We start from the raw sequence: 26,091 nt of genomic DNA, 5'->3' as shown, positions 1-26,091 counted from the left end.
AATTTCTAGAATATGAATGCACCAATAAAAAAAAAAAAAAAGAAGGAAGAATTATATTAAGTTGAAATTAATCCCTAGTTTTCCTTCTCTAGGTAAATAACTCAACATTATTTTAAGTGCACTATTTATAAGTATCTATACCAGTATTAACGCCCTTGCTTAAATGTCATGGTTAAAGGGTTGCAAAAAGTCCCATGTTCGAACCTGAGTCGTGACATATGCAGTCAAGTGTTATAAACTGATGCCACTACTTGAACGACGTCGTTAAAAGAATCTGATTTGATAAATTTTGTGGCGCAAAATACTTGTGCCAAGTCTCATCAGTTAAAGAGTAGAGAGCAAGAATGGCATTTCTCAGTGGAAAGCTCTCTACTTTACCTTTGAAATTCTACACTGTTTCTTCATCACAACAAGGTTCTCTTTCTCTCCATTTCTACATACACTATACAAACAAATACTCTGACAGTAAAAAAAAAACAATACTCCCTCGTTCACTTTGACTTGTCATATTTTAAGTTTTTTTTTTTTTTTTTAATGATATTGATATGAGAAGAATCACAACTTATGGTATTTTTAATATTTTAAGATGTATTTTTTTCGGTCATATTGATATGGGAAGAGAATCACAACTTATATTATTTTTCGTATAATTTTCAACAATAACAACAGCATATTCAGTATAATTCACCAGGTGGGGTCTGAATTTTTCTTATAGTTTTTGAACATCTAAATTTTAAAATATCAAATTAATGTAATTTAATTTAGCTTAGAATATTACTCAAATTGACTCTCGACAAGCTATACGTGACAAGGAAAAGTGAACGGAGGGAGTTATCACAAACTTTTGCTACTATGAGTTTTCTTGAATTATGTTTGTTTGTGTTATTTTAATTACTCAACAGATACAAATGCAAACTCGAAATCAGTGAAAATAAGAGAAGATTGGAGGAAAAAATCTCGACCAATTCCTCCTGGTGGGACTTATCCAGCTAAAGACCACTGCAGGTTCATAATTCTGCTTTTCTTTTTGTATTAAAATTAACATTTTTAGCTTTTTCTGATGTAATGGGAGATAAATTTAATATCAATGGTGGATATTTAGAGAAGAGTTTGACAATTGGAGTTAATTAGTACTTCTTGATCATTTTTCTATCTTTTAACTTTGTTTTTGTAGGTTTGAATAGTGAAAAAGTTGTACAGAGATGAGTAAATAGAGGGTCTCATTTTATTTTTATCTTGTGTTTGAAAAGCTTTCCTTTTAGGGAACTATGGTGGGTAAATTTTCATAAATTTTATAGTAAATGTGAAAGAATTATGGAAATAAATACGAGGGAGTTTGGACATTATTTTTGCATAAAGTAAAACGAGAATGTGAAATATTCAATTTGAAATGGATTAAGCACAATTTGTTGGGTTTACGGGCAAAGTCCCACTTTGGTAGCTGAAAAGATTGGGAGCCAACATATAAGGTGTAGGAATCTCTTAATGGTGTGAGGCCTTTTGGAGAAAACCGTGCGGGCTTAACCCAAAACAGACAATATCACACCACGTTAAGAGTATCTGCGGGCTGGTTGACCCCAACATAATAAGCTAAGCATTTAAAATGTTTTAGCTAATTTCCGGAGGTAAAACTTGAAAAAAGGACTTTGGTTGTCCTCTATTCGTCCTAAGTTGGATTGAATTTTGTCGAATAGAAACAAAAAGATTTTGAAAGTGTTGTTGTATTATAAGCTTGCTAACTGTTGCTTGGAAGACTGAGATGCTGATGTTGACAACAATGTCATACATACTAAGTAATATTATTATGTACTAGTTCATTGTTTTTGGGTTATAAGTTTGATATAATCTTTAACCACCCATCCTCATACTTAGTAAATTAATTGCTTGTCAATTTTGTGATATTTTCTTAATCATTATAGTTTTTTTTCTTGATGGTAATGTAAAATTTTCTGGTTTGCAGCAGTTGTGGTTTGTGCGACACTTACTACATTGCCCATGTCAAGAATGCATGTGCTTTCTTGGGAGATGGCATGTCTAGAGTTGAGGTGAGTGTTTCTATGCTATTGTATAAGTCATGATACTGTTAGCTTTAGTTGCAGTTCTTATTGTTTATCCCTAGTTTTCGACTTTTCGTTCCTTTAGTTGGTCAGAAATGACTGACTGGAGTTTGATTATTGCATGCTTTCATTGTCACATGCAGCTTTACCCTGTGAATTTCTGTTTGTCTATGGCGTCCTTTCTAAAGCTGTCTCATTCATATAGTTTTACATCTCATCAGTATGTGCTATGTGTGCAGTGCAGAGATTTGATAGTGTTAGTGCAGGGTGTTGTGGAAGTCATAAGAAAAGTCTGCAACCTAGAATTAGATGCTCTCTGATACCGTATAATCCACTATTAGGTTGTGTGAACTTGAATTTATCTCTCTTTTGTCACTCTAATTTCATTAAAATCCTTTTTTGGGAGCATGAGAGAGTTTAATACTTCAGTACTAGGAAACGTTGCATACTTGAACTTGATCGATTCTCCAGTCCTCGCTGATTTTTTTCACAAGCATGTTAGACTTTTAATTTTCTGTTTCACTCTCTTGGATAAAAGGTATGCTGCTCTGAATGTTGACAAGATATGGGAATAAATGAAGGTATGCTGCTCTGAATGTTTGACAAGATATGGGAATAAATGAAGTTTTAAGCACTACTATAGAGCTATAAACTACACAAGGTACAAAGCACACATATTGGATAATCATAAGAATGGTTTCTCTAGTTTTTAATAAAATCTCTCGGTACTGAGACAAATGGATTGGATAATGTTTTACTGAACCACACCATGGACTGAGTCTAATTGGACTCCTCATAGGGGAATGGGAAGCATTCATAGACCTCCATCTAGGTCTTCAGCATGGTGTGCATCTGTCCTCTTCTTTGTTTTTCTTCTTGTTTACCATTTGTGTTTAATAATATCATACAACGCAGCATAGGTTACAGGTATAACATAATCTCGTGACATGTCAAATTCTTTTTCCTCCAATTTATACAAGTTTCTTTTTATTTTTTTCATCTTTTGTCCTCCTTGGGATTCATAAGGGGAACATTGCCCAAAGGAACTTGGTAAATATGAAAATTTGTCCTGCTAAAGTTTGATTGGTGGGTGGAGGGTGATAGGGGGTGCATATTGTTCTTGTATGAGAAAGAATGATTTGACTACTCATTAAAAAACTCTGGTGCTAGCTGCAAGTAGCATTTCCTTGGAATTGCTTTCAACTCCGTCATGCTGTGCTATGTAGGATCTGCTCTTTTAGTCAAAGTTATATGATAGCTCAAAGTAATAAGATAATGTTTTTGATGAAAAAAAATAACCAGATAATGTTGACTGTTCTTTTTCATCTTCTTCAGGCTTTGGAACCTATCGTCCATGGACGAGGACGGAAAGAAGATTCCTTGGATGAGATGTATATGGGGGTGTATGAGAATCTATTGTATGCTCGTAAAACTAAGCCTGTGGAAGGTACAACTTTGGATGCTCTTAAGTGTATTCTAGTTCAGATGTACAGTTGTATGTTTCCTTCTGCTCCTCTAGGTCATTAAAAGAATGCATTTTTTTTTCGTGCAAGATATATCAGATTTTTCTTTGAGTGAGTTTTTACTGTGTGCCCATTTCTTATGAACAATCTGGAATTTTCTTTCCTATCTTTTCTTCCTGGCATTCAGGAGCTCAATGGACAGGGATAGTGACAACTATTGCTGTGGAGATGCTAAAAGCTGGGATGGTAGAAGCTGTTATTTGTGTTCAGAGGTATGGCCTGCATCCAATTTGGTTAAAAAGAATTAGGTTCTCCCTCCTGGTTACTTCCATTGTACATGACTTGCGCATTTGAAATTTTTGCTTGTCACTCCAAAGTACCCTTATTAATGGCGTTTTAGAAAAACTCACATATTTGGGTATGCATAAAAGTGAAGTGTTATGTTGGAGGAAATTGTGATTTTAGTTTTAAGATCTAAGTAACATCCAAAAACAGATATGACTATATGGATAGAATTGAAGGATTTTCTACTTATTTTAAAAAAGAACTAATACTTATAGGATTTAATCCTGTTCAATCTTCTGCCAATTGCTTCTTTTATGTATTTTTTTTTCTTTTTTTTTTTTCCACTTATTATCCAGCAATCATGGATTCTTACTTCTTCTTTATAATATTTAGTGATCCGGAAGATCGATTTGCTCCCCGACCTGTCCTGGCAAGGTTTGTGACTGGAATTTCCGTACTATTTTATATTCATGTTGATATTCTATTGTTAATTTACCCATTTTCATCCTCCTCTCGACTTTCATGTTTCCAATAGGACTCCAGAGGAAGTTATAGCGGCCAAAGGTGTTAAGCCGACACTGTCTCCTAATCTAAATACTCTTGCGTTAGTTGAGGTTCTTCTTTCACTTCCATTAGCATCAGAATCTTTGCTTCTTTATTGTTGTCGTCAATGCAGTTATAAATTATGTTTCTCTATCAAATTTCTGAATGGAGCATGTTGTCCTAGATTGAAGATGTCATATCTCTCTTCAGTAGGTCAGTGAAACTTGTGTAGCTATGCATTGTGCTTTGCCTCAACTGGGGATTTTATAAGAGAAGCTCTTTTGCTTTTTTGTTTTGTTTCATATGACAGTTCGAGCTGAATTTCTTTCCTGTCAATGTCAGATTTTCTTCGCCAACTTTCAATAGACATAGCTATTTAAGTCTCTAGCATTACCATTGACGGAAGAAGAATATATGGCCAATACTACTAGAAAGATTCCTCTTTGGATGATTCTTGTCAAGTTTGGAAGGGGAGGGGGACTGTGAAACCCATTAGGGTAAAAAAATAGTATCCTGTTAGAACGCCCCTCGTTGGTAATTGTCCAATGGGATACTTCTGTCACATGGAGAAATTTTGCTCCTAGGCAAGCAAGAATCAGCTGGTCTGATAAATCAGGCTAAAGTTAGTAGCTGTGTATAGATTGTTATGCTGAGAGAGCAAACGCGAAAGAAATCATGGCATTGAAATTTGACAACTTTCTGCAGATCTTTTCTTCTCATGACAATGCAATCCATAGAACTTCAGACTTTCTAGTCGTGCATGCACTAATGTGTTAAAACTGAGTTTTAAGAGATTCCAGTTTCACTGAGGACTATTGTGCAAGTTTATAGTGTAACTTGTAGTTCAAATGTTGAAGTAAGAGCATGCATTTTCCTGGAAACAGGCAGCTGGTGTGAAGCGCCTTCTCTTCTGCGGTGTTGGCTGCCAAGTGCAAGGTATTCGTGTAGTTATGATCTATTCGCCTCTGCTTTTAACTTATTGTTTGTCATTACATCACTGTATCATAAGCAGAGCATTTGGCGAATTGCAGCTTTAAGATCAGTTGAACAATATTTGAATCTGGAAAAGCTTTATGTACTAGGCACCAACTGTGGTAAGTAGTCAGTGGTATTCATAGATTCCGTTTCTCACATCTTTGATTATGTTTAATATAGCTACCAACTGCTAGAAATTTGATGATGCTAGCAACTGAGTCTGTTGGGACAAATAATCAATCTATTAATTTTTGATAAAAAAGGCTTGAACTATTGACATCACCCTGGAGGAGTCCTTGTTAGTATCCCACAAAAGAGTCAGCTGAGCTTTTTCCAGTTTGTACACCACATAAGCAGGGAGGGAAAATGACACATATAGTAAGTGGACAAACTGGATAAGAGTCAATGGAATCTTTTATGATATAATGTGGGATGCTCTATAAACTGCTTTTTGTCAAAATCTCCTTCTCTTAGGTATTTTTTAGCCAATATAGACCTATACTAAACAGCGGTTTCTTGACAGTGGATAATGGACCACGAGAAGGGTTAGATAAGTTTCTGAAGGCCGCTAGCAGCGAACCTGAAACAGTTCTCCACTATGAGTTTATGCAAGACTACAAGGTGTGCTCCGTTACTCTTTCATGACAAGCTCACGTTCCTTGTGAGACAACCTATGAATAACCTCTGTGATCTTGGAATTCTATCCATTCTAGTATAAGAACAAGGAAACCAACTTCTATATTCTCTATGTGTTTGTTAAGCGATATGTTTTCTGATTTTGTTGTATTCTCAAACTTCCTTAAACAACTTTTCTTAGCCTGATGACAAGGTGCTCTGTCTAGGATATGTTTTTTATTTTGTTGGTGAGTTCAATTAACTCATGAAGATGCATTTTAATATATCATATTGTCTCCATCCCGATAAAGTCTATATGACAATTCTTTTTATTTTTCCATGTACCAAAATCTTTGACACCATTTTACTAATAATTATTTTATGCAACTTCATTAGCTTCTTTAATTTAAATCTTTCTGACTATTCAACATTTGAAGGTTTGATTTGACATTTTCTATCTCAAACTAATTTCTTTAACAATTATTTGTTTTTTTCTTCAACTAATACCTATATAATACACAAGTCAAACTAATATCTTAAATACGTCAGAAGGTGTTGCATTAAAGTTGACAGAGGTTGTACTATTCGATGTTGGATCAGATCTGCCAATAAGTAGGAACTTGCAAATAGGAAAGGCAAAATTAGGTTCATATGTGTTTTGTCACCCTCGTAGATGAAAACATTTAGACAGTTAATCCTATAAAATTATGTTTTGAAGGATATATTATTGAATTACATATGATAGTTTTCTAATCAGTTGAAACACTAAGCCCGACATTTCAACAGGTCCATCTGAAGCATTTGGATGGCCATATTGAACAGGTAAAATAGTGGCTTCTTTTCGTATCTTTTGTTTTATCTGAATGCTGTTTATTCAGATATATATTTCACTAAGCAGGTTCCCTATTTCTGTTTACCAGCAAATGATTTAGTTGATGTTATTGCGCCATCTTGTTACAGGTATTTCAATTGCTTATTCTTGATTTTCTGACTGTCCTTAAATAATATCTGTATACTTGCTCCTGTAGACTTTTTCGCCCACAGGTCTGTGGTTAGTGTCCTATATTCTCATTTATCATATATTTCAGTATCCTGTCTCTACTTCTTCGGAATATGAACCTGTGCTGATCTGTGAACTTTTCTTTCATTCTATCTTACAGCTGTTTTGACTACACAAATGGCTTGGCGGTGAGTTCTCTGTTCATAATCAAAGGCACTCATATATTGCATATACAATTTTCACAAAGAATACTGAGAAAAGAAACATCCAAGAGCAGCATGTGCACAGTACATACACATACATTAGACGTTCAGAGAGCAACAAAAAGTGTACTCTCAATGCTACATTGATTGGTCTTAGATGCTAGAAGGTTAAGTGCTTGTTTTAGAAAAGAGCTAGAATGTTAGAAGTGCTAAGTTCTGAAGATATTCTTGCATTGGACAAATATCATGTGTTGTTTGTTTGATATTTATAATCTCTCTTCTACCTTTCTCTGTTCTCAGAATAGCAAACCCAAGTTGGTCTCCCCACCCTATATTTGAGGGGGCTGATTAGAATCTTAAGTGTTATCGGTAGAATATTAATGTTTAGAATGTTAGATGTGTTAAGTTCTTAAGTCCTCCCTGCATTTACAAATGTCTATTATGCCTGACACTTACAAGTAGGTGCGTATAGCAGTCATCTAAGTATCAAATTTTGCATACATCTCCTCCCTCTTATTTTCTCACAAAAGAAGCTTCTTTCTTAGTTTTCTGACAGGGAAAGAGGTTCCACAAAGGCAGCCTCGAGTATTGAAGAATTTATAGGTTTTAGAGCTAGACCTAGCTACTAATTTACTCCAACTGTTTTAGAGCTGACCTAGCTACTAATTTACTCCAAATGTTTTTCAAGTGAAAGCTTGTGACATATCTGGAGATGAGATTCAGTGGTTGAGGTCCAGGGGGTAATTTTGTAGCAAACTCTTTTTGGTCCTGGACAGTAATGCATTATGCTTTCATTCATAAGTCTGCTCTTTAAGGTTTTAAGAAAGACTTACCTCCCAAGGTAGGGGTAAGGTCTGCGTACACTCTAGCCTCCCTAGACCCCACTCGTGGGAGTACATTGCATATGTAGTTGTTGTTGTTGACAATAAGTATTTTTATTCCTAAAAGATTTATCAGTCGCTGTCCTGCTCCATTACTGTAGTTTACAAACATTATCGTGACGGATTTTTTCTTCTGAATAAACCAAAGCTTAATATCCCGGTGCATGCCAACATTTCAAATCTTACCTTTAGGGAACTTTCCAATCTTAAATTTAAGGAACTTTCCAGGATTTGGTGGTGGGATACATGGGTGTGCCAAAGTATAGCGGAATCAGCATGACACAGCATCCCCAATATGTTACTGTCAGGTAAAGTAATGCCAAATCGTTTGAGCTTTTGACAGGGTAAACAGATATGATTTTTGCTATACCCTCGAATAAGCTTGCTTAAGAGATACTTTTGGATATTCTTAATGCAGAAATGAACGTGGTAGAGAAATGCTAAGCCTTATCGAGAACCTTTTGGAAATTACGCCAACGATAAGTAGTGTAATACATGATGCTCCATCTCACAACTTTGCCCTAAAACTCTTTCTGATAATATAATTATTTCAAAGAATGCATCTTATTTCAGGGTAAGCGGCGTCCATTTGTCGTGGAAACCGTGAAGGCAGATGATGAAGCAAAATTTGGTATGTGTTATCTTCTGACATTTATTCATTTCACGCGTAGTGACTAAGCATGCTCTCTCTGTACCCATGCTGGTTCAGAATTTGATATCTGCTCTCGGGTTTTGTACTCTTCTTTGATGAGTCCATGTGCAAGTATCAACCATCTGAGTGTTTATCCCAGCCTTTTCCCCTTCAATGTTGTTGAAGAGTAGGAAATGTTAGGGGAATATGCAACCTCATGTTTGCTTGTTTAAGTTATGCATCGTTTGATGAATTTATCACTACGCTTGGACCTCCATTGATTAATGAATGTCTAGTTTTTAAGTGTTGTTGATTCTGGTCCATTACAAAACGCGACTCTTTATGTTTAGCTATTTTGACTCTTTTGATGTATTCGGAATTTTCTGTAAGGAAGAGAGACTATTGTAGGTGAATCTAAATTTAGTTCGATAATATTCATAGCATATATGTTATGTATGTACATGTATAATAGGACACTGCTTCATTTACTTCTATAGTATGTTGCAGATGTCTCATCGACTATTTGTACTGGCCTAAGATTAACCTTAATTTATTTTGATCATTACAACTCAAGTGGATTTAGTCGCTTGAAAGTTTCAATTATTTGCTATGATACTCACGGTTGATTACAGTGTGCCGAAGGCAGGATCCCGAGAAGTATATCTTTTCCAGTTATGATCTTGAAGTAAATATTTTTTTAACACCTTCTCCATGATCTTCACAAGACTCATGCAGAAACTTTGTGAATTTCCAGGAAGAGGTCCTTCACAACCTGCTCCAAAGTTTGTTGGAAATTTAATAGCGTTTTTTCTCAACATAGTAAGAATTGTTATGTTCATATGCTTGTTAATTTTAGAAAATGATAACAAATTCCATGTGCTAAACTTGGTTCGCTGGGTTCAGGTCGGACCGAAGGGGCTAGAATTTGCCCGTTACTCGCTAGATTACCACACAATCAGAAATTATTTACACGTAGTCCGCAAATGGGGAAAAGAAAGGTTTGTAGAAATTAATATTTATTCCAGTATGAGGACTACACTCATGTTTGCTCTCACTATTGTGTGTTTTGTGAATTTGCAGAGCTGACAGACATATGCCAGAATATGCAAAGAAAATTGTCAGCATGTACAACCAGAGTGGAGAAATTGATCAAATGCTTTCAAACAAGTGAATAATTTGGTAGATTGCAACTCCTCATTTACGCATACAGTGTCAATTTTTTAAAAGAATAGCTGCATGTTCTTTCTAAAGTAGGGATGCATCCAGTCTATAGAAGTTTGGGGTTGTCCAAATATATTAACACCTTTTGATAGACAAAATGTAATTCCTTTATAATATTAACTACGTTGACTATTGGTAAACAAACTCCATGTATGTGATTTAGTTTTAGATGCTTGAGGATAATGCTTTTGATAGTGAATGCATAACATCACATTTGATTTAGTTTGGGCTAAAATATATCTTCCTATTGGTCTTCTGGTTCAAACTGAATGTTATAATGAAACCTGAAGATGATTTATAGTTTTTGAAAAATAAAAGTTTCATCGTTTCAAACCATGTTCAAAGTACAATGATATGGAAATTCATTTTACAGAAATATTTTAGAAATAGAGGCGGGCGATAGAAGGAAATTAGCCAACGGACTACATGATCCAAGATAATTCTCGGATAGATTTCTTGGCATTACATTAGAAATGGTTAGAAGTATTAGTCAAAGACAATGAAAGCCGGTTGGCAGACTATGAACGGTAATGAAGGCAGAATTTCATAAAATTAGTCTGGATGGGCTGTTTTCGGTCCGCTTGGTAATATTTAGCCACTAGTTTGAAATGCAATTGAGAAATAGATTGTTTAGGCGAAAATAATATCTGGACAAAAATACCCCTAGCTAAAACATGGAGCAACTCCTGCACACAGTGTTGGGTTCGAAATTTTGATAAGTGGAACTCCAGCACATTTGGAAATTTGTTTTATTTTTAAACTCATGAATGATTCATGGAGTTCAAACTCTTATAAGTTCAAACTCCATGAATGATTTATCAGTCCAAACTTTAAATTCAAACTCAATGGATGATTGAGGTCAGAGGGTTCAGACTTTCATAACCTAGGCGTAAAAATTTGCTGGAGTTTCAAGCTCCATAAACGATTCCTGGAGTTCAAACTCCGTGAATGATTAATGAGTTCAGACTCAATGAACGATTCATGGGGTTCAAATTTTCACAGTAAGTGTAAAAATTTGCTGGAGTTTCGAATTTTATGAACGATTACTGTCAAATGTTTATCAGTTCAAACTCCAAGAGCAATTCATGAAATTCAAGCATTTATTAGTTCAAACTCCATGAACGATTCACAGAGTTCAAATTTTTTCAATCTAAGGGTAAAAATTTGCTGGAGCTTTGAAGTATTTCACTTTTTGACTTCCCAAGTGTTGGTGTAAGTTATGACATTGGAACCCAAATACTCAATTACCTCATATACTCCAGGTAAATGGAGATATTTAAATTCTATGGTTTTAAAAAGAATTCTTTTTTAAAGAAAAGTCATGATTTGCTGATTCATAAAACGTCATACATAAGCAATGACGTATACTGTATATACAAGTGAACGTATACTGTATATATATATATTTTTTAAAAAGTATACTGTATATATATACGTGTGTGTGTGTGAACATAACCAATATACACAAGTGAACAGTAATATAAATGCATGTCCACAAATGTAAATACGAATTATATACAAAAAGCATTCTGAAAATTCATCCAGCAGCAAATGCACGTAGATATTGGAGTTCCAATAGCACCCAAAGGTATGGTCTAGCGGTCAATAAAGTGGGTTGAGAACCATGAAATCTCGGTTACAAATACTAGGTGGTTTTTTCTTATCTGTCCACGTCTTGGTGGATAGAGTTACCCAGTGTCTGTGCTGGTGGGAGGTAGCAGATACCTCGTGCGTAAGTCATGAACTACCAAACTTAAAACAAATATGTTTGCAGTCATTCAACAAATTAAATATAGGATAACAAATTTCGCTTACCATATTTAATGTAATGAAATTGCATAATAATTAATGGTCAGAGCAAATTCTTTGATTAGGACTAACAAATATCCTTGAATAGAAAAGTTTCAGGTTTAAGTTTTGTTAATGAGACAGAATGTGTGTTTACTAATAACAGGATACACACTTATCTGGTAGGACATGCAACAGTAAGATACAAGGATAGTGCCCCCCAGCCAACTCAAGTTAACACTTGCAAAGTGGCTCCTTATCAGAGCATGAAGGAATGGGCTTTCTCATGAAACTTTGGGATATAGTTAAGTGACCCAGGCCATGTGTATTTCTCTCTTGGTACAAGTTATGTCTAATAATAGGTTAGCAAAAACCTAAGTAAGTTCCACTGGAAAAGGACATAATAACAACTGTAGCTTCCTGGTTGAAGTGTTAATTCAAACACTTTACATGGAGCAAGTTGAGGAACATGAGCTGTGTGTTTTACATTCATTTAAGGTTTGAAACTGACCTTTTATTTTATTTTATTTTTTTAATATTTCTTTTTACAAGACTTTTGTTTGTGGTGGTGAAGCAATTATAGATGGGACAGTAGATAAAGGTTGCTGCATGCCTGATTCAACAGCATGGGAACTCATATGGGTTGTCTATATATTGTACTGCTTCTTTGGATTCTCTTCTTTTTGTTTAATTCTTTTCTGTCAGTGGAAATTTTATGTTCTTTGTTCATTATGCAATGGGAAATTTAATTCATGTTGGATCTCATTGAAAGGAAGTTCAATTCCCATCTATTACAATAAATTGTTAAAAACAGGAAATAAAATTTGTCACCAAGCAGACAACCATGGACCACTCTTCTGAACCTATCATTCTTCCTCCCACAGTTTCCTTCCTACTGTTTGTTTCAAGGGGCGGAGCTGCTAACAGGATCGGTAGATTTCAGTAGCTTTGACCAGACCCTGTATTTGTATTTAAAAGTCCACTTAATATGAATAAATAATTTATCCAGAACTCAATAATCTCAATAATATGCCTTTTCAAGAATTTAGAACTCATAAACTCAAAATCATAGCTCTGCCGCCGTACCCGCTATCTCTTTTAGATTCTTAAAAGAAAAATGAAAATTTCAGGTTATGGACGTTGTACAGGAACCAAATAAATAAGAATGAGAGAGGAGAAGAATCTAGGAAGCTAACATGGAAGATTCATATAGATTTGCTGATAGGTGGCTAGACTAGATGGATAAAATGAATCATCATTATTTAAAATTTTCTATTTTTGGTAAGGCAAGCTGTTACTTGAGATATTGTGAAGAAATGTTAGTAATATTTTGACTTCTGAAGAAGGGAAATTTGTGGATGGAAAGGATTTAGGAAGTTTCCATTCATACATGGAGCTTTGACTCCTCCTGAATGAATCCTTAAACTACCCCATCCATGCATTTGTCCCCTTTGAAGTTCAAGACAATCTTCTCACTTCACTAGGTGATAATGACTGAGCTAGACTCATATGGCATTGGTCTGTGGTATGGTATTTTTAATTCTATCTAATTTGGTAAACCTCTTAAAAGTATACCATTATACATGTGATGGTTTAAGAGAGATGAAACAATATGAAATTGTCCTCAAAGTTTGACTTTTTTTCTTATAACCAAGAAATTTTCGAGGGCTAGCTAGTTGGTGCATTGTTAGAAACTCAATGTATAACGGGTTTGCCCTTCTATCCTTTTTGATATATGAGGCCTTCTGTTCGTGTCTGGTTTTGAACTTACTATGTGCGTCTAATCTCCACATCAGGTGTTATGATTTTACCATAAACCCTATGTTGCTTAGACTCTAAAAATGTTGCTACATTCGCGTTAGATCCTTCAAAAATAATATACATTTTGAAGGATTCGACACGCATACAACAACATTTTTCAAGTGTCCAAGCAATCTAGACTGAACCAATCCTTGGGGCTACCTTCCAAGTTTGACTTTGAAGGCAATGGGATCTTTTTACCCTCTGTTTTTCTCTTTTTTGTGGGCTCTATCCATGTGCTTGGCAACATGGAGGTACTCTAAGAATTTCGCATAGGTATTTCTTGAACTAAACTAGTGAAGAGTCTATGTCATATTTAAATTGAAATAAGAGATGTTGTGGAATTATGGATATTTGGTCCACCATATTTAATCAGCCCCTAGGTGGACCATGTTCTAAAGATAGATCCCATCAGTAGAATAAATGACTATGTGGACCAAGATTTATTGAGTGAGAGAACCTTTCTATTACCTTTGACCATTCTTTACCAACTTTCATGATATCAGAAGATAAAATTTCCTTCACAAGCATTGAAGCATGATGTACACGACTCATGATACATAAATTGAACAACATATACTTTTTATGTAACTGATTAAATTACTTGCAGGAAATGAGATATATAAAGTCACATTTTTTCTATTAGTACATATTTTTCAACCTTTTATACACATTCTCCTTAAGATTAGATGCTCAAAAAAGCCTCTTCTTCCTACAAAAATGCCCAAAAATGAATTTTGGGATTTCTCTGGAGAGGGCTGCTCTCTGTTTTGCCTCTTCCTTCTCTTGTCACAAATGGTCTTTACTCTTTTTTTTTTTTTTGCTTACTTGGCAAGTAAACTTACAGGAAGAAAAGGTAAAAAGTAAATATTAAAAAAAAAAAAAAAAAAAGAGAAAGAAAATTTATTAGAAAGGTAACTTGCTTCTTCTTAGGCATGCAACAGCAACAGATTGATTTTTCTGCTTAATTTCTTCTTTCCAAAATTTTCCAATATCTTGTGATACTTTAATGGCATCCAAAGATGCACCAGAGAGTCCTCTTCTTGTAAATCCAACGGCATATAAACCAGCTTTACCTTTCCATCCATTTGGAAATGGGCTTTTTGGAAATCCCTCCCTTGAAAAGAATTCACTTTCCTGAATTAAAAAAAATTCTCATTAGACCAAATTTCAAAGAAAAATATTCTTGATAACTCTTAAAAATGAATGATCATGCAATGAAACAGGGAAAGAAGTAAAATAGAAACAGGATTTAAGTTGCAGCTCACAGCTGTGATCTAATGCATTCAACCATTTGCTTGGAAAACTCAATCTTCTTTCTGGAAAGCTTATTACCATAGTAAAAGAAAAAGAAAATCTAGAGAATATAAAAAAAAGAAGATAGGAAGTGATGAGTTATGTTTCTCTGTTCCCAATAAATTAAAAAGAAAATTGAAGCAGCAAATGAGAATACCATCCACCTGATCACTAACAAATACTACAAGAAATAGGAACAGAGAATCTGCAAAAAACCAACTTCCATAACTGTCACAAGAATCCATAAATAAAAAATTAAATGTACCACCTTGGATACACAACCAAACAAAATAAAAATAAACATAAAACTTGTTTATTTTTTCTCACCTTTAACCAGGAAGGGACATTGCTGCAATACCCTGTTGCCAAGATGACACAATCAATCTCAAGAATTTCACCATTCACAAATTCTACTTTTCCTTGAGAAAATTTCTTGATTCCTGGAACTATCTTTATTCCTCCAGATCTAATCTTTTGTAATGCACCTATGTCTAAGACGGGAGTCTTCCCTTCTGTGTTCTTGAGCTGTAAAGGTCCAATGGATGGCCTTTTTAAACCATACTTTTCTATATTTCCAAGAAGTAACCTTGCTGCAACTAGCAATATCTTGTCAACTACATCAATTGATAGCCATTTCATCAATGAAACTCCTAACTCAAACGTCGATTTTCCAAGAATTTCCCTTGGCAAAACATGAACCTGTTCATGAAGAAGTCATAAGATATCATTAGATTATATATACTTGTGTGGAATTGGAGATATCGTATTGCAGATTTTCTAGTAAATGAAGTACACAAACATATATAATATTTGTTAGTGTGGAAAGATGCGCTCAAGAAAATGGAGTGTTTTCTCATGGCAGACGTAAGTCATGTCGCTTATGAAAGAATTTGGTTGAGAAAATAAGATTTACCGAGCTTCGAACGACCATGGATGGACTTGCATTATGGTGGCAAAGATCAAGTGAAACTTCCATGCCTGAATTGCCACATCCAACAACTAACACATTCTTCCCTTCATAAGATTCCCCTGTTTTATAGTCACACGCATGCATAACATGTCCACCAAAATTTTCTAATCCTTCGAATTCAGGCACCACCTTTTCTGCATTCTCTCCTGTGGCAACCACAAGCCACCTGCATATATATTCAGTGACTGAACCATTCTTACACACTGTCTTCACCCTCCATAAACCGCAAGTTTCATCATACTTAGCAGTGTGGACCGACTCATTGAATCGTGGGTTGATCTCGAAGTTCTTGGCATAAGATTCGAGGTAGCTAACGAATTGGTACTTAGTGGGATACTCTGGGAAGTGTTCTGGAAATGGGAAGTAAGGCAATTCACAGAATTGTCTCGGGAGGTGAAGTTTAAGGCGATCATATGTCCTGGTTTGCCATAAGGACGCAATGCAGTTGGCGCGGTCCAAGATTACAAAGGGAACCCCTTGTTGTTTAAGGCCCGCGCCAACTGCTAGCCCCGAAGGACCAGCACCAACAATGACAGGACCATTTACTAGTATGCATCTTCCAGCAAATAAGTCTTCTTGTTCAAGTGCATGAACCATTAGAGGTGAACAAGGACTATTGCAATATTGATTCATCAAAGGTAAGTTTTAGAAATATGCAATAAACTCAACTTTTGTTCTTGTAGTTTCTTGATAGATTTAGTGGGAAAAAAGAGCAAGGAGGAGAAGAAATGTTATGAGTTCTCAAGTTGACTAACAAATGTGTGGAGGGGTTTAGAGGCATAGAGAGGTTTAAATAAGGGGGAAGTTGGACATGACGGGATTAGGATTTGAAAATGATGAGATGCACATATATTCTTTTAATTAATGTATCTACGCATAAGCTATTACATATACAATTGTTTAACTCTCTTTGTACCTATATATATTATTGATGAGACCCCACATTCAATGTAACGACTTCTATAAAAGGGACGCAGCTCCCCTCCAGTACAGGGAGTGTCCAGTTTGTCCAGTGGGGGACTGATTTGCTGACATGTGGACACTTGCAGATCTAAGGGCCAGCAATTGTTTAACCAAAACAGCCACTTAAACCATGGTTAAACTAAAGTACCATTTATACTTTACTGTTTCCTTATTGACAGGCTGGCTCCATTTTGGTATCTGTTTCTTCCTTATCCGACGACAAAAATCGGAAATGTCTCGTTTCATGTTTTTTTTTTTTTCATTTTCATTTTCTTTCTTTAAGTTCCATTATTTTCACTGTCCAAGTCTCCAATTAAGAAGAGAATCGAACAGATTAAAATTGGAAAAAAATTGGGAATCTAACCATTGCGAACACACATACTATAGAAATTTTCGTCTCAGATTAACGAACAAGTCCTATATAAAATTCTGAACTAGAATATTGATATTAGGCTGTAAAGATGATGGAGTATTTTAATTTGAAAACAGTGTCATTTGAGGTGGAACTTAGAGCCTGCTTAGATTTGGCTTGTTTTATGTGCTTTTAAGCCAAAATACCTTTTAACCATTTTTTGAAGTGTTTGGGTAAATAAAAAAGTGTTTATAAGCACTTATTTTTAAATTAAAATGATAAAAATAAGTCAAAAGTCATAAGCTAGAATTTTTAACTTTTTAATTTTAACTTATAAGTCAAAAATCATAAGTCCATCCAAACGGGCTCTTAATCAATTTTTGGAGACTTGAACAGTAAAAATAATGGAACTTAAAGAAAGAAAATGAAAATGAAAAAAAAAAACATGAAACGAGACATTTCCGATTTTTGTCGTCGGATAAGGAAGAAACAGATACCAAAATGGAGCCAGATTCTCGCCTGTCAATAAGGAAACAGTAAAGTATAAATGGTACTTTAGTTTAACCATGGTTTAAGTGGCTGTTTTGGTTAAACAATTGCTGGCCCTTAGATCTGCAAGTGTCCACATGTCAGCAAATCAGTCCCCCACTGGACAAACTGGACACTCCCTGTACTGGAGGGGAGCTGCGTCCAAAAGGGACGCAGCTCCCCTCCAGTACAGGGAGTGTCCAGTTTGTCCAGTGGGGGACTGATTTGCTGACATGTGGACACTTGCAGATCTAAGGGCCAGCAATTGTTGTTTAAGTGGCTGTTTTGGTTAAACAATTGCTGGCCCTTAGATCTGCAAGTGTCCACATGTCAGCAAATCAGTCCTCCACTGGACAAACTGGACACTCCCTGTACTGGAGGGGAGCTGCGTCCCTATAAAAGCATTTCATCTATATCCAAGCTATGCGATTATAGTGTGGCTTGTATGACCTCAAACTACCTACTTATACCTACATATATATATATATCCATATATCCTATATTTTTTTTTGCATCCAAAATAAGCCATAAGTTTGTCACATATTTGGAGTCAACCTACAAATTGATGAGCTTTCATGTATTTGAATGGTACTTTATAACTTATTTGCTCCAACTAAGTAGGTGTTTGGACATGCGATTTCATCTCTGATTTCATCTCATGAGATGAAATCCGAAATTATCAAAAAAGGCATGATTTGATATTTGAAATCATGATTTCAAAAAAATATAAATGTAAAATTTGACCCATACGTTTATATTTTGTAAAAAAAGACCCATAAGTTGGTAGATATATTTACCAATCATGTTTACATGGTTGGTAGATATATTGTTCGTACCATGTAGGAGGATTATATTAAAGAGTAGTTACATTACTATTCATGTTAAAGTTTCCTTTTTATTGAACTAAAGTTTGATCAATTGATGTTGTATATTTTAGAAAGGTCTTCTAGTAGCGTATTAATTTTATTATGAACTATGACTTAGGGCTGGGCATAAATACCGAAAATCGAAAAATCGAACCGAACCAAACCGAACCGAACCGAACTAGCTTGGTTCGGTGTTTGGTGTCCATCGTCAAAAAACCGAAACCGAAATAGCTGAACCGAAGTTTGATAAAACCGAACCGAAAAACAGAACACGCACCGAAATTTAATACATTACCCAAAAAAATTAAAATAGTCCAGGCCCATTAAGTTTAAAGCAAAAAAAAAAACCTAATTGTAATAAGTCCTCTTTTGCATTTGTATCCCTAAATTTCCACTTTAATTGAAAAAAATCAAATATCCTTAACACAAAAAGGTAACTAGGATATCTCTTTAGGATTAATGTATGTCCTTTATGTGTTTTCTTAATTATTCTTACGGTATGCATATAACACCTAGTAATCCTATGTCATGATTATAGTTTTCTGTTCTTGTGTATCCTGTTTGTTTGATTTTGATTTCAATTTATCAGTTTTATGTTTTATTGCTTTTGAGAATATGAATTAGTGTCAATGGAATCGCTTCGAATATTATATTAAAAAAACCGAATTGAAAAAACCGAAACCGAACCGAACCGAACTAGTTTGGTTCGGTGTTTGGTGTCCACCTTTAAAAAACCGAACCCGAAATAGCCAAACCGAAGTTTGATAAAACCGAACCGAAAAACCGAACGCCCATCCCTACTATGACTTACTCATTTGGTAAGATTGTATAAGGATTGAGAAAATTTTGATGATTTTCACAACTTGTGGGGTTTTTATGTCTATAAAAAAAACTGCAACTGAAGAAATCCAAATTGCATGTCCAAATATGATTTCATCTCATGAGATGAAATCATGTCCAAACGGCTCCTCAGATATATCAAGTTGAGGGTATGGGATATTTAAGAGGGCAATTCGCTTCTTTTGGGGTGGTCTTTAAATTTTGCCCGTCATATTTGTGATCTTTAAATTTTGCCCCTCATATTTGTGGTCTTTAAGTTTTTCCCTTCGCTTGGATATCTGAGGTTCTGGGTTCGAACCCCCGCTCAGACATAAAATAAAAAAATAATTTCGCAAGACAGGGCTGGGGGGAGTGTATGCCGGATCCGACATAAAGTCTTTACGGAAAAACTAAAGTTATGCCAGAGGGGGCATGACTTTTCCTCAAGGCATAGTTTAGTTATGCCTTATGGGGCAAAACTTTTCCTTAAGGAACTATGACTTATGGGGCAGACTTTTAATTAAGGCATAACCAAAAGTATGCCTCATAAGGCAGAACTTTTCCTTAAGGCATAGACTTTGCCTTATAAGGCAAACTTTTAGTTATGCCTTAAGGAAAAGTTCCGCCTTATGGGACATATTTTTAGGTATGTCTTATGGGGCATATTTTTAGTTATGTCTTATGGGGCACACTTTTAGTTAAGGCATAACTAAAAATATGCCCCATAAGGCGGAACTCTTCCTTAAGCCATAATTAAAAGTTTGTCTTGAAAAGTAAAAATAAAATTAAAATAAAATAATATATATATATATATATATATATATATATATATATATATATATATATATATATATATATACCTCAAGGCAAAGTCTGTCCCCTCCGGCATAACTTTAGTTTTTCCTTAAGGATTGTATGTCAGATCCGGCATACACTCCCCCAGCCCTGCCTTGCGAAATTATTTTTTTATTTTATGCCTGAGCGGGGATTTGAACCCAGAACCTCAGGTATCCACGCGAAGGCCAAAACTTAAAGAGCACAAATATGAGGGGCAAAATTTAAAGACCACCCCAAAAGAAGGGCAATCCGTGCAAAAAAATGTATTTAAGACTTAGAAGAAAAAATCATCACACGGCTTAATTAATTCGTTGACTTGGAGGAAATAATGCTTGACATATTCCATTTAAATGGAGCAAAAATGATTAAAAAAAAAAGACTAAATTCTTTGCCTCATTTGTATGGTTTTTGGACGGAGGGAAAAATTAAATTGAATTGGATACACTAATTAATTGCTTCTTAATTCCATATGATATAGTTGTGGTTAGATATATGAATTTACTATAATTATTATATATGTGAATTCTCTATTCAAATGACTCATCGTAGTTGACCTCTACTTACTTGCACCTTCTTTTTTTATCCGAGATTGAGACCGGTTTTGCTATGTTCACTACTAAAAATACGTAAATATTAAATATTGACGTACGGTTTCGTTGAGATGCCGTCGAAAATGATTTCCTATAGAAAAACCGTCGAAATGTTTTCGACAAAGTACATTTTCAACATACTCTGCCTTCCATGGATGCTTTCTTGGGCCTTTTACCCTCATCCCTTTTGGTGTGGGACGATAAGTACTTCGTCTCGAGTAGGACATGCGCCATGCTTTTGTAGACCACCTAGTATAGAAAATACGTCTGTTTCTAGTAGTGATAAAGCTACATTGGCGAAATTAAAGAAAACAAAATTAAATAGATGAAAATTATTTTGGTCCTTATTGTTTTATACATGTGAGGAGAGAGAGGGGCAGAGAAAGAGAGAGTAAATGTGTCTTCTCCTCCTTATCCTCTATCCATTTTCTTCCAAAATCTACTTAAGAGAAAAATAAATGCCTTTCCCTTTCACTAAATTCCAAATTTAATTTTCTTTTTAATGTATGTTCTATCTCTCTTCCATTCTTTTCCACCTAAAAGCACCATTGAGCATGAAAACCCATAAGTATACCCTTCAAAGGACAAACAAAACCAACGAAAAACATGAGGTGCAGCTATTTCCCAATATCTTCTAGTTTTCAACTAAAGTTTATAGGAAATTTCTTAAAACATGTTGAGTTGTCTACATGCCCCTAGAGCATAAGTTTCATAAGCAAGATTTTGAATCCCATATTGTAGAAACCAATTTTGTAGTTTTTGAAAAATATTGGCATAGTTGATTGTAGTGAGATCTCATCATATCAGCTTAGGCCAATGCACATATCCAGCTTGAGTTCCTCTAGGTTGATCAAATGTTTATATATGCCAGCAAAATTTTGGTTCCACCAAGCAATCACATTGGTGGATTCATCTAATACTACAACAACCACAACGTGTAAGCCTCAATCCCAGAGAGTTTAAGAATTTTATAAGTCCAACGTTATAAAACCTTAGGTTTTAGAATACCAGATTCTTTACATGTCTCTAACGAGAATAAAAAATTACTTGCAAACACATCGAACCTAAAGTAAACCTACTACATGACTAAAACCTACATTTAATAAATTGATAGTGCCTATATAAATCTTTTTCGACTTTTTATGATGTATGAATATGCAATTAGAAGTTTCAATGTTATATATATATATAGACTACTTGTGACATTAAATCATGTGATACTGAATTGACGACCGAGAAAATGGTTCTTAACTTTATGCCAATCATTTAAGTCTCATGATGGACAAGAAATCATTACTCCTCATGTGATTGGATTATCAGGGATTAATTGGTCTTGTGAGCATGTAATATGATTATACGGAGTGTAGTATTCTTGCTCTTTAATCTTTGAAGTAATGATAGACATGTCCATCTAGCTTGTTCAATGATTCCTTCTTCCCCTTAGCTTTGGGGAATGTAAAATTAATCTGAAAAGAAGAGTAGTATTTTTGTGACTGTAAAATGTTTGAAACATGTGATCTTAAATGTGTCATAACATTTGTATAATTATAAAAACTTTTCATTAAAGATAAAATAGAAAGTGTAAAATTAATTAATTTCAAATTTCGAATTGTCATTAACAAACTAAAAAAGAAAGTATCTCATGAAACAAAAAGAGTAGTTTTTATGAGTTCAATGGGAAGGATCATCCATAAATAAATAACATTTATGTTCTAGGCATTTATAATGTAAAAAAATATTTACACGATCAAATTAATATATTCTATGGAAAACATTAAGAACCGAAAAGAAAAGGGGTGTTGTGGAAAGTTTAGTGAAACGATTGTAGGAATAATTGATTTATATATTTAGTTGTTTAAAAAATCAGAGAGAACTTGAATAATATATGTGTAGTCGGCGTTACTTTCTGCTTGGCTTTTCCGATTACAATTTGGTATTGATTAATTAATTCAACAAACTTTATCTTTAGATTAATCAAACAGATTAAAGTTGTAATAATTTTAATATTTAGGCGTACTTGTTCTCCCCGAGAAAAGTATTATTACACCCTATTAACAAAGAGAAAGTAAGAAATATTCCCCAACTTTAAGTAACCACGAGTTCGTTAAATATTTAGCCTTTTAAATGGGCGGTGGATAATTTAACCAAGTTTGTTATACAAAAAGGAAAAAAAAGAGAAAAGTTAATTTAACCGAGTTTGATGATTAAAAAACAAAAAGATGAAAAGATAATTTAACCAGACATCATGGATTAGGCTACTAATCTAGCATCAATTCTTGAATTTAAGTTTTGTGCTTTGGCGAGTAAAAATAAATTGAGTTAATGGTAAAAAACACATCTGATTCTGAGCTATCATTTTTTTGTGAGTTTCCCTTCGACCCGATTCAAATCTGTGATTAAATCAAATTCTTCCCTTCGTTAATTTACCCACTGTAACTGAGTGTCACGTCCAACGAGAGCGTGAGCATTCCACTATTCTTTCTTTTCGTGGGGAGCATTCTAGAAATTCTCACGAATAAGATAGAAGACTCAAACTTATCGTATACAACTCTTATCTACGACAAGCCTTGGTTCTTCTCCTTATGGACTCTTTGCTCTATCTGTCGGTGTTGTAGCTGTCCATGAACTATCACCAATTATTTATCAAAACATACCCCAACTATTAGTTGTTCTATTTTCCTATTGAACTATCACCATCGTTCGGGTAGGAAAAGTGAACAATTGATATTTGAGGTGTGTTTTGATAAATAGTTGGTGATAGTTCAGGTAGGAAACTCGCACTCCTGATAGCAAGTAGGAAACTCACGAAAAAGTGATAGTTTAAGTGTCATTTTGACCATTATCTCAAAAATATTTATATAATGTCACTTATGAAGAAATTACAATTAGTAATTTTTTATGATAAATATCACCAATAATATAGTAAAAATGGTAACTAACATGCTATCACATGTTCATTAAATTACACTAAAAGTGTAAAAATCTTTGTGCTGTTAGTATATGTAACTTACATCCATAATATTTTTTTAAGCATTCTGGGACAAGAAGAAAATGATGATGTATATACTTCTAGAAATATAAGAATTTGGAGATAGTAAAAATAAAGTAGATATGTGCCTACAATTATTCTTCAATAACATAAAATTTGTATCTAATATTATTTGTCCTCTAGACAGGGGCAGAGCTATCCTTGCCCGAGACCCATTCGTTGGAAAATTACATTGTATAAATAGGTGAAATTTTAATTTTATATGTATCTATACCAGTGTTGACACCTTTTGACATAAGTTGAAGTTTCAATGTAGTGGTTAAGGAATTGTAAAACTTCACTAAGGATCACGAGTTTGAACTTTGGTCTCAACATATTTAGTATTTTTGATACCTCTTGATATGAATCGTGGCTCCGCTACCTCTAGATATCCAAAGTGCACAAAAAGTAACACGATGCAAGAGACATTTGAGGTTTTGCATTTCCAAGATTCAGTTCTAAAGTTTTTTGTTGGTATTCCCAGACTGAACAACGGAAGAATGTTTTCTTCGATGAAATAAGTAGCTCTTCCGAAAGAAATTATTAAATCTATTTAATAAGTACTTTATTTGGCATCTACAAACTGAAATCTCATTATTGATTTTTAGATTTAATACCTAAATACTTCAATTATAATTAAGAAAAATATTTAGACCTTTTAGCTAGTCTACCACTCGTTACTTGGACCAGACCATTTTGGGATTTAAGTGACTTTCTTGTAAAAATAATGTAATGCTTTTATATTGATAGACGAAAGTTAATTTATGACACATTTATATGTAAAATAAAATCTATAAATATACTCTCCTTCTCAAATCTGTCATTTTATTTTATTTTATACACCCCTTAAGATTACTCATTCCGTCCCAAAATAAGTGTCATCTTAACAAAAATCACGCCCATTCAATAAATCAATAAATACAAAGTAGAGTTACTAAACTACCCCTATTTCAAGATGTTTTTGAGAATTGAGCAATATTAGAGAGGACTTCTTTAATGCTAAGTGCATAGTTGGAAACACTTGCCAATTTTTATCTTGAATTTCTAATGTGACACTTTTTTGGGACAATTTTTTTTTGCTATGACACTTATTTTGGGACGAGAGAGTGTTAATTAGGAGTGATATTTGACTAACTTTGTCATTATACATGTTTAAGTTATAATATCTCTCTATTAAATGTTCACTCTATTTATATGTTATCTCTATTGATGACAAAGTTCTACTAAGGATAAAATGAGGAAAAATTAATTAATTATGCTTTAAACTTTTATAATAATAAATAATTTGAAATAACTATTTTAGTAACCACGACAGATAATTTGAGACGTAGAGAGTATAAGTCTTATCTTGTAATTATGCAAGCCTTTTTGACATTCATTATTATTATGCTTTCAACTCAATTTTCAAAAACTAGGGATGCAGGTAAAGAGACTGCCTAGAAAAGTAATTGGTTAAACAATTTCCTCTCCAAGAAACCAATGGCAGTAGCCAGTAATGTCTGTGGTAAGGCTAAGATCTGTCGTGGTTTTCATCCCTCTAGCTTCGCCCCTGGAAAATAGGCTTCTTGGCTATTTTTACGGTCTAAAACAACCAGGACCAAACCGATCGAGAGTAGAAAAAAGCACGAGCTAGCTAGTAAGAAAGATCGACGCTCGGGCTTGCAACCATCCCAACTAATTTAGTTTGTTAAGTGAACAACTATTGGATTATCGTTCTAAACAGAAGTGAATTTAAGATTTTAATTGGATGTATTGAACTTGATGAGGTGTCACTGACTTATAGTGGATTAGACCATATCTTATTAAAAAGACTTTGATGACTCAAAATTGGAAAACACGACGAGAGGAAGAGGGAGAACCCATCTTTGTAAAGGAAGACTTCTTTATATTCAGCTAGTTAAAATGGATTACTTATGTTACATATCATTTACTATATCAATTTACGATTCATAAATACATATTTATGAGAGCGTTTTCAATACAATTTTTGTGTTCTAGTTTAAGATATGACTTAGTTCTTTGATAGCCGAGATGAAAATAGTTTAGACTAGTAAATGAAGTGATTTCGAGGTAGGAAACACAAACTCACGTGTGGCATGTTAGAAATCGAAATCTCTTGGATAAGAATTGTCTTAAAAAAATAATCAAAATTTATCGAACATTTGAAGTAGGAACAATGACTTTTGTATTTTACGAGGCTAAAAACATGTGCCTCGGTCACTCACACTCTCTCAACATAAACTCCAATACATACGTACCCAAACACTAGAGCCAAATTTTAATCTTAATTAGATGTCTCGGATTCGAGCCCTAAAAATAAAATTATCTTTGATAGGGAGTGTTTACCCTCAAAATGAGACTTTAATTTCGAGATGAATCT

General features: G+C 34.3%; 2 protein-coding genes across 4 annotated transcripts; one reads left to right on the top strand and one right to left on the bottom strand.

Annotated features, from left to right (window-relative positions):
- The first annotated feature begins 255 nt into the window (after positions 1-255).
- Positions 256-10,096, top strand: LOC132609451 (7-hydroxymethyl chlorophyll a reductase, chloroplastic). Of its 3 annotated transcripts, none has more exons than XM_060323430.1 (19): positions 256-414; positions 903-1,005; positions 1,964-2,045; positions 3,393-3,504; positions 3,708-3,792; positions 4,199-4,240; positions 4,341-4,419; positions 5,233-5,284; positions 5,380-5,442; positions 5,847-5,944; positions 6,725-6,760; positions 6,837-6,898; positions 7,099-7,126; positions 8,251-8,330; positions 8,441-8,510; positions 8,596-8,653; positions 9,408-9,472; positions 9,557-9,651; positions 9,734-10,096. In XM_060323430.1, the coding sequence occupies exons 1-19, from the start codon at positions 345-347 to the stop codon at positions 9,822-9,824; spliced, it is 1,371 nt and encodes a 456-aa protein (XP_060179413.1). In that variant the 5' UTR covers positions 256-344; the 3' UTR covers positions 9,825-10,096. The 3 variants fall into 3 exon arrangements, with proteins under 3 accessions (XP_060179413.1, XP_060179412.1, XP_060179415.1); XM_060323429.1 differs by having other exon boundaries at positions 1,961-2,045; XM_060323432.1 differs by lacking the exons at positions 9,408-9,472; positions 9,557-9,651; positions 9,734-10,096 and adding an exon at positions 9,286-9,399 and having other exon boundaries at positions 1,961-2,045.
- A 3,982-nt stretch (positions 10,097-14,078) lies between these two features.
- Positions 14,079-16,597, bottom strand: LOC132610109 (probable indole-3-pyruvate monooxygenase YUCCA3). The gene is made up of 3 exons (XM_060324374.1): positions 15,672-16,597; positions 15,086-15,457; positions 14,079-14,599 (listed from the first exon to the last, which is right to left on the bottom strand). Exons 1-3 carry the CDS (start codon positions 16,359-16,361, stop codon positions 14,369-14,371), a joined length of 1,293 nt encoding a protein of 430 aa, XP_060180357.1. The 5' UTR covers positions 16,362-16,597; the 3' UTR covers positions 14,079-14,368.
- Between the last annotated feature and the right edge of the window lie 9,494 nt (positions 16,598-26,091).

The sequence above is a fragment of the Lycium barbarum genome, chromosome 9 (assembly GCF_019175385.1).
Source record: "Lycium barbarum isolate Lr01 chromosome 9, ASM1917538v2, whole genome shotgun sequence".
In the NCBI taxonomy this organism is placed as follows: Eukaryota; Viridiplantae; Streptophyta; class Magnoliopsida; order Solanales; family Solanaceae; genus Lycium; species Lycium barbarum.
The sequence above is the reverse complement of the archived record's forward strand: the minus strand, read 5'-3'. Positions and strand labels throughout refer to the sequence as shown.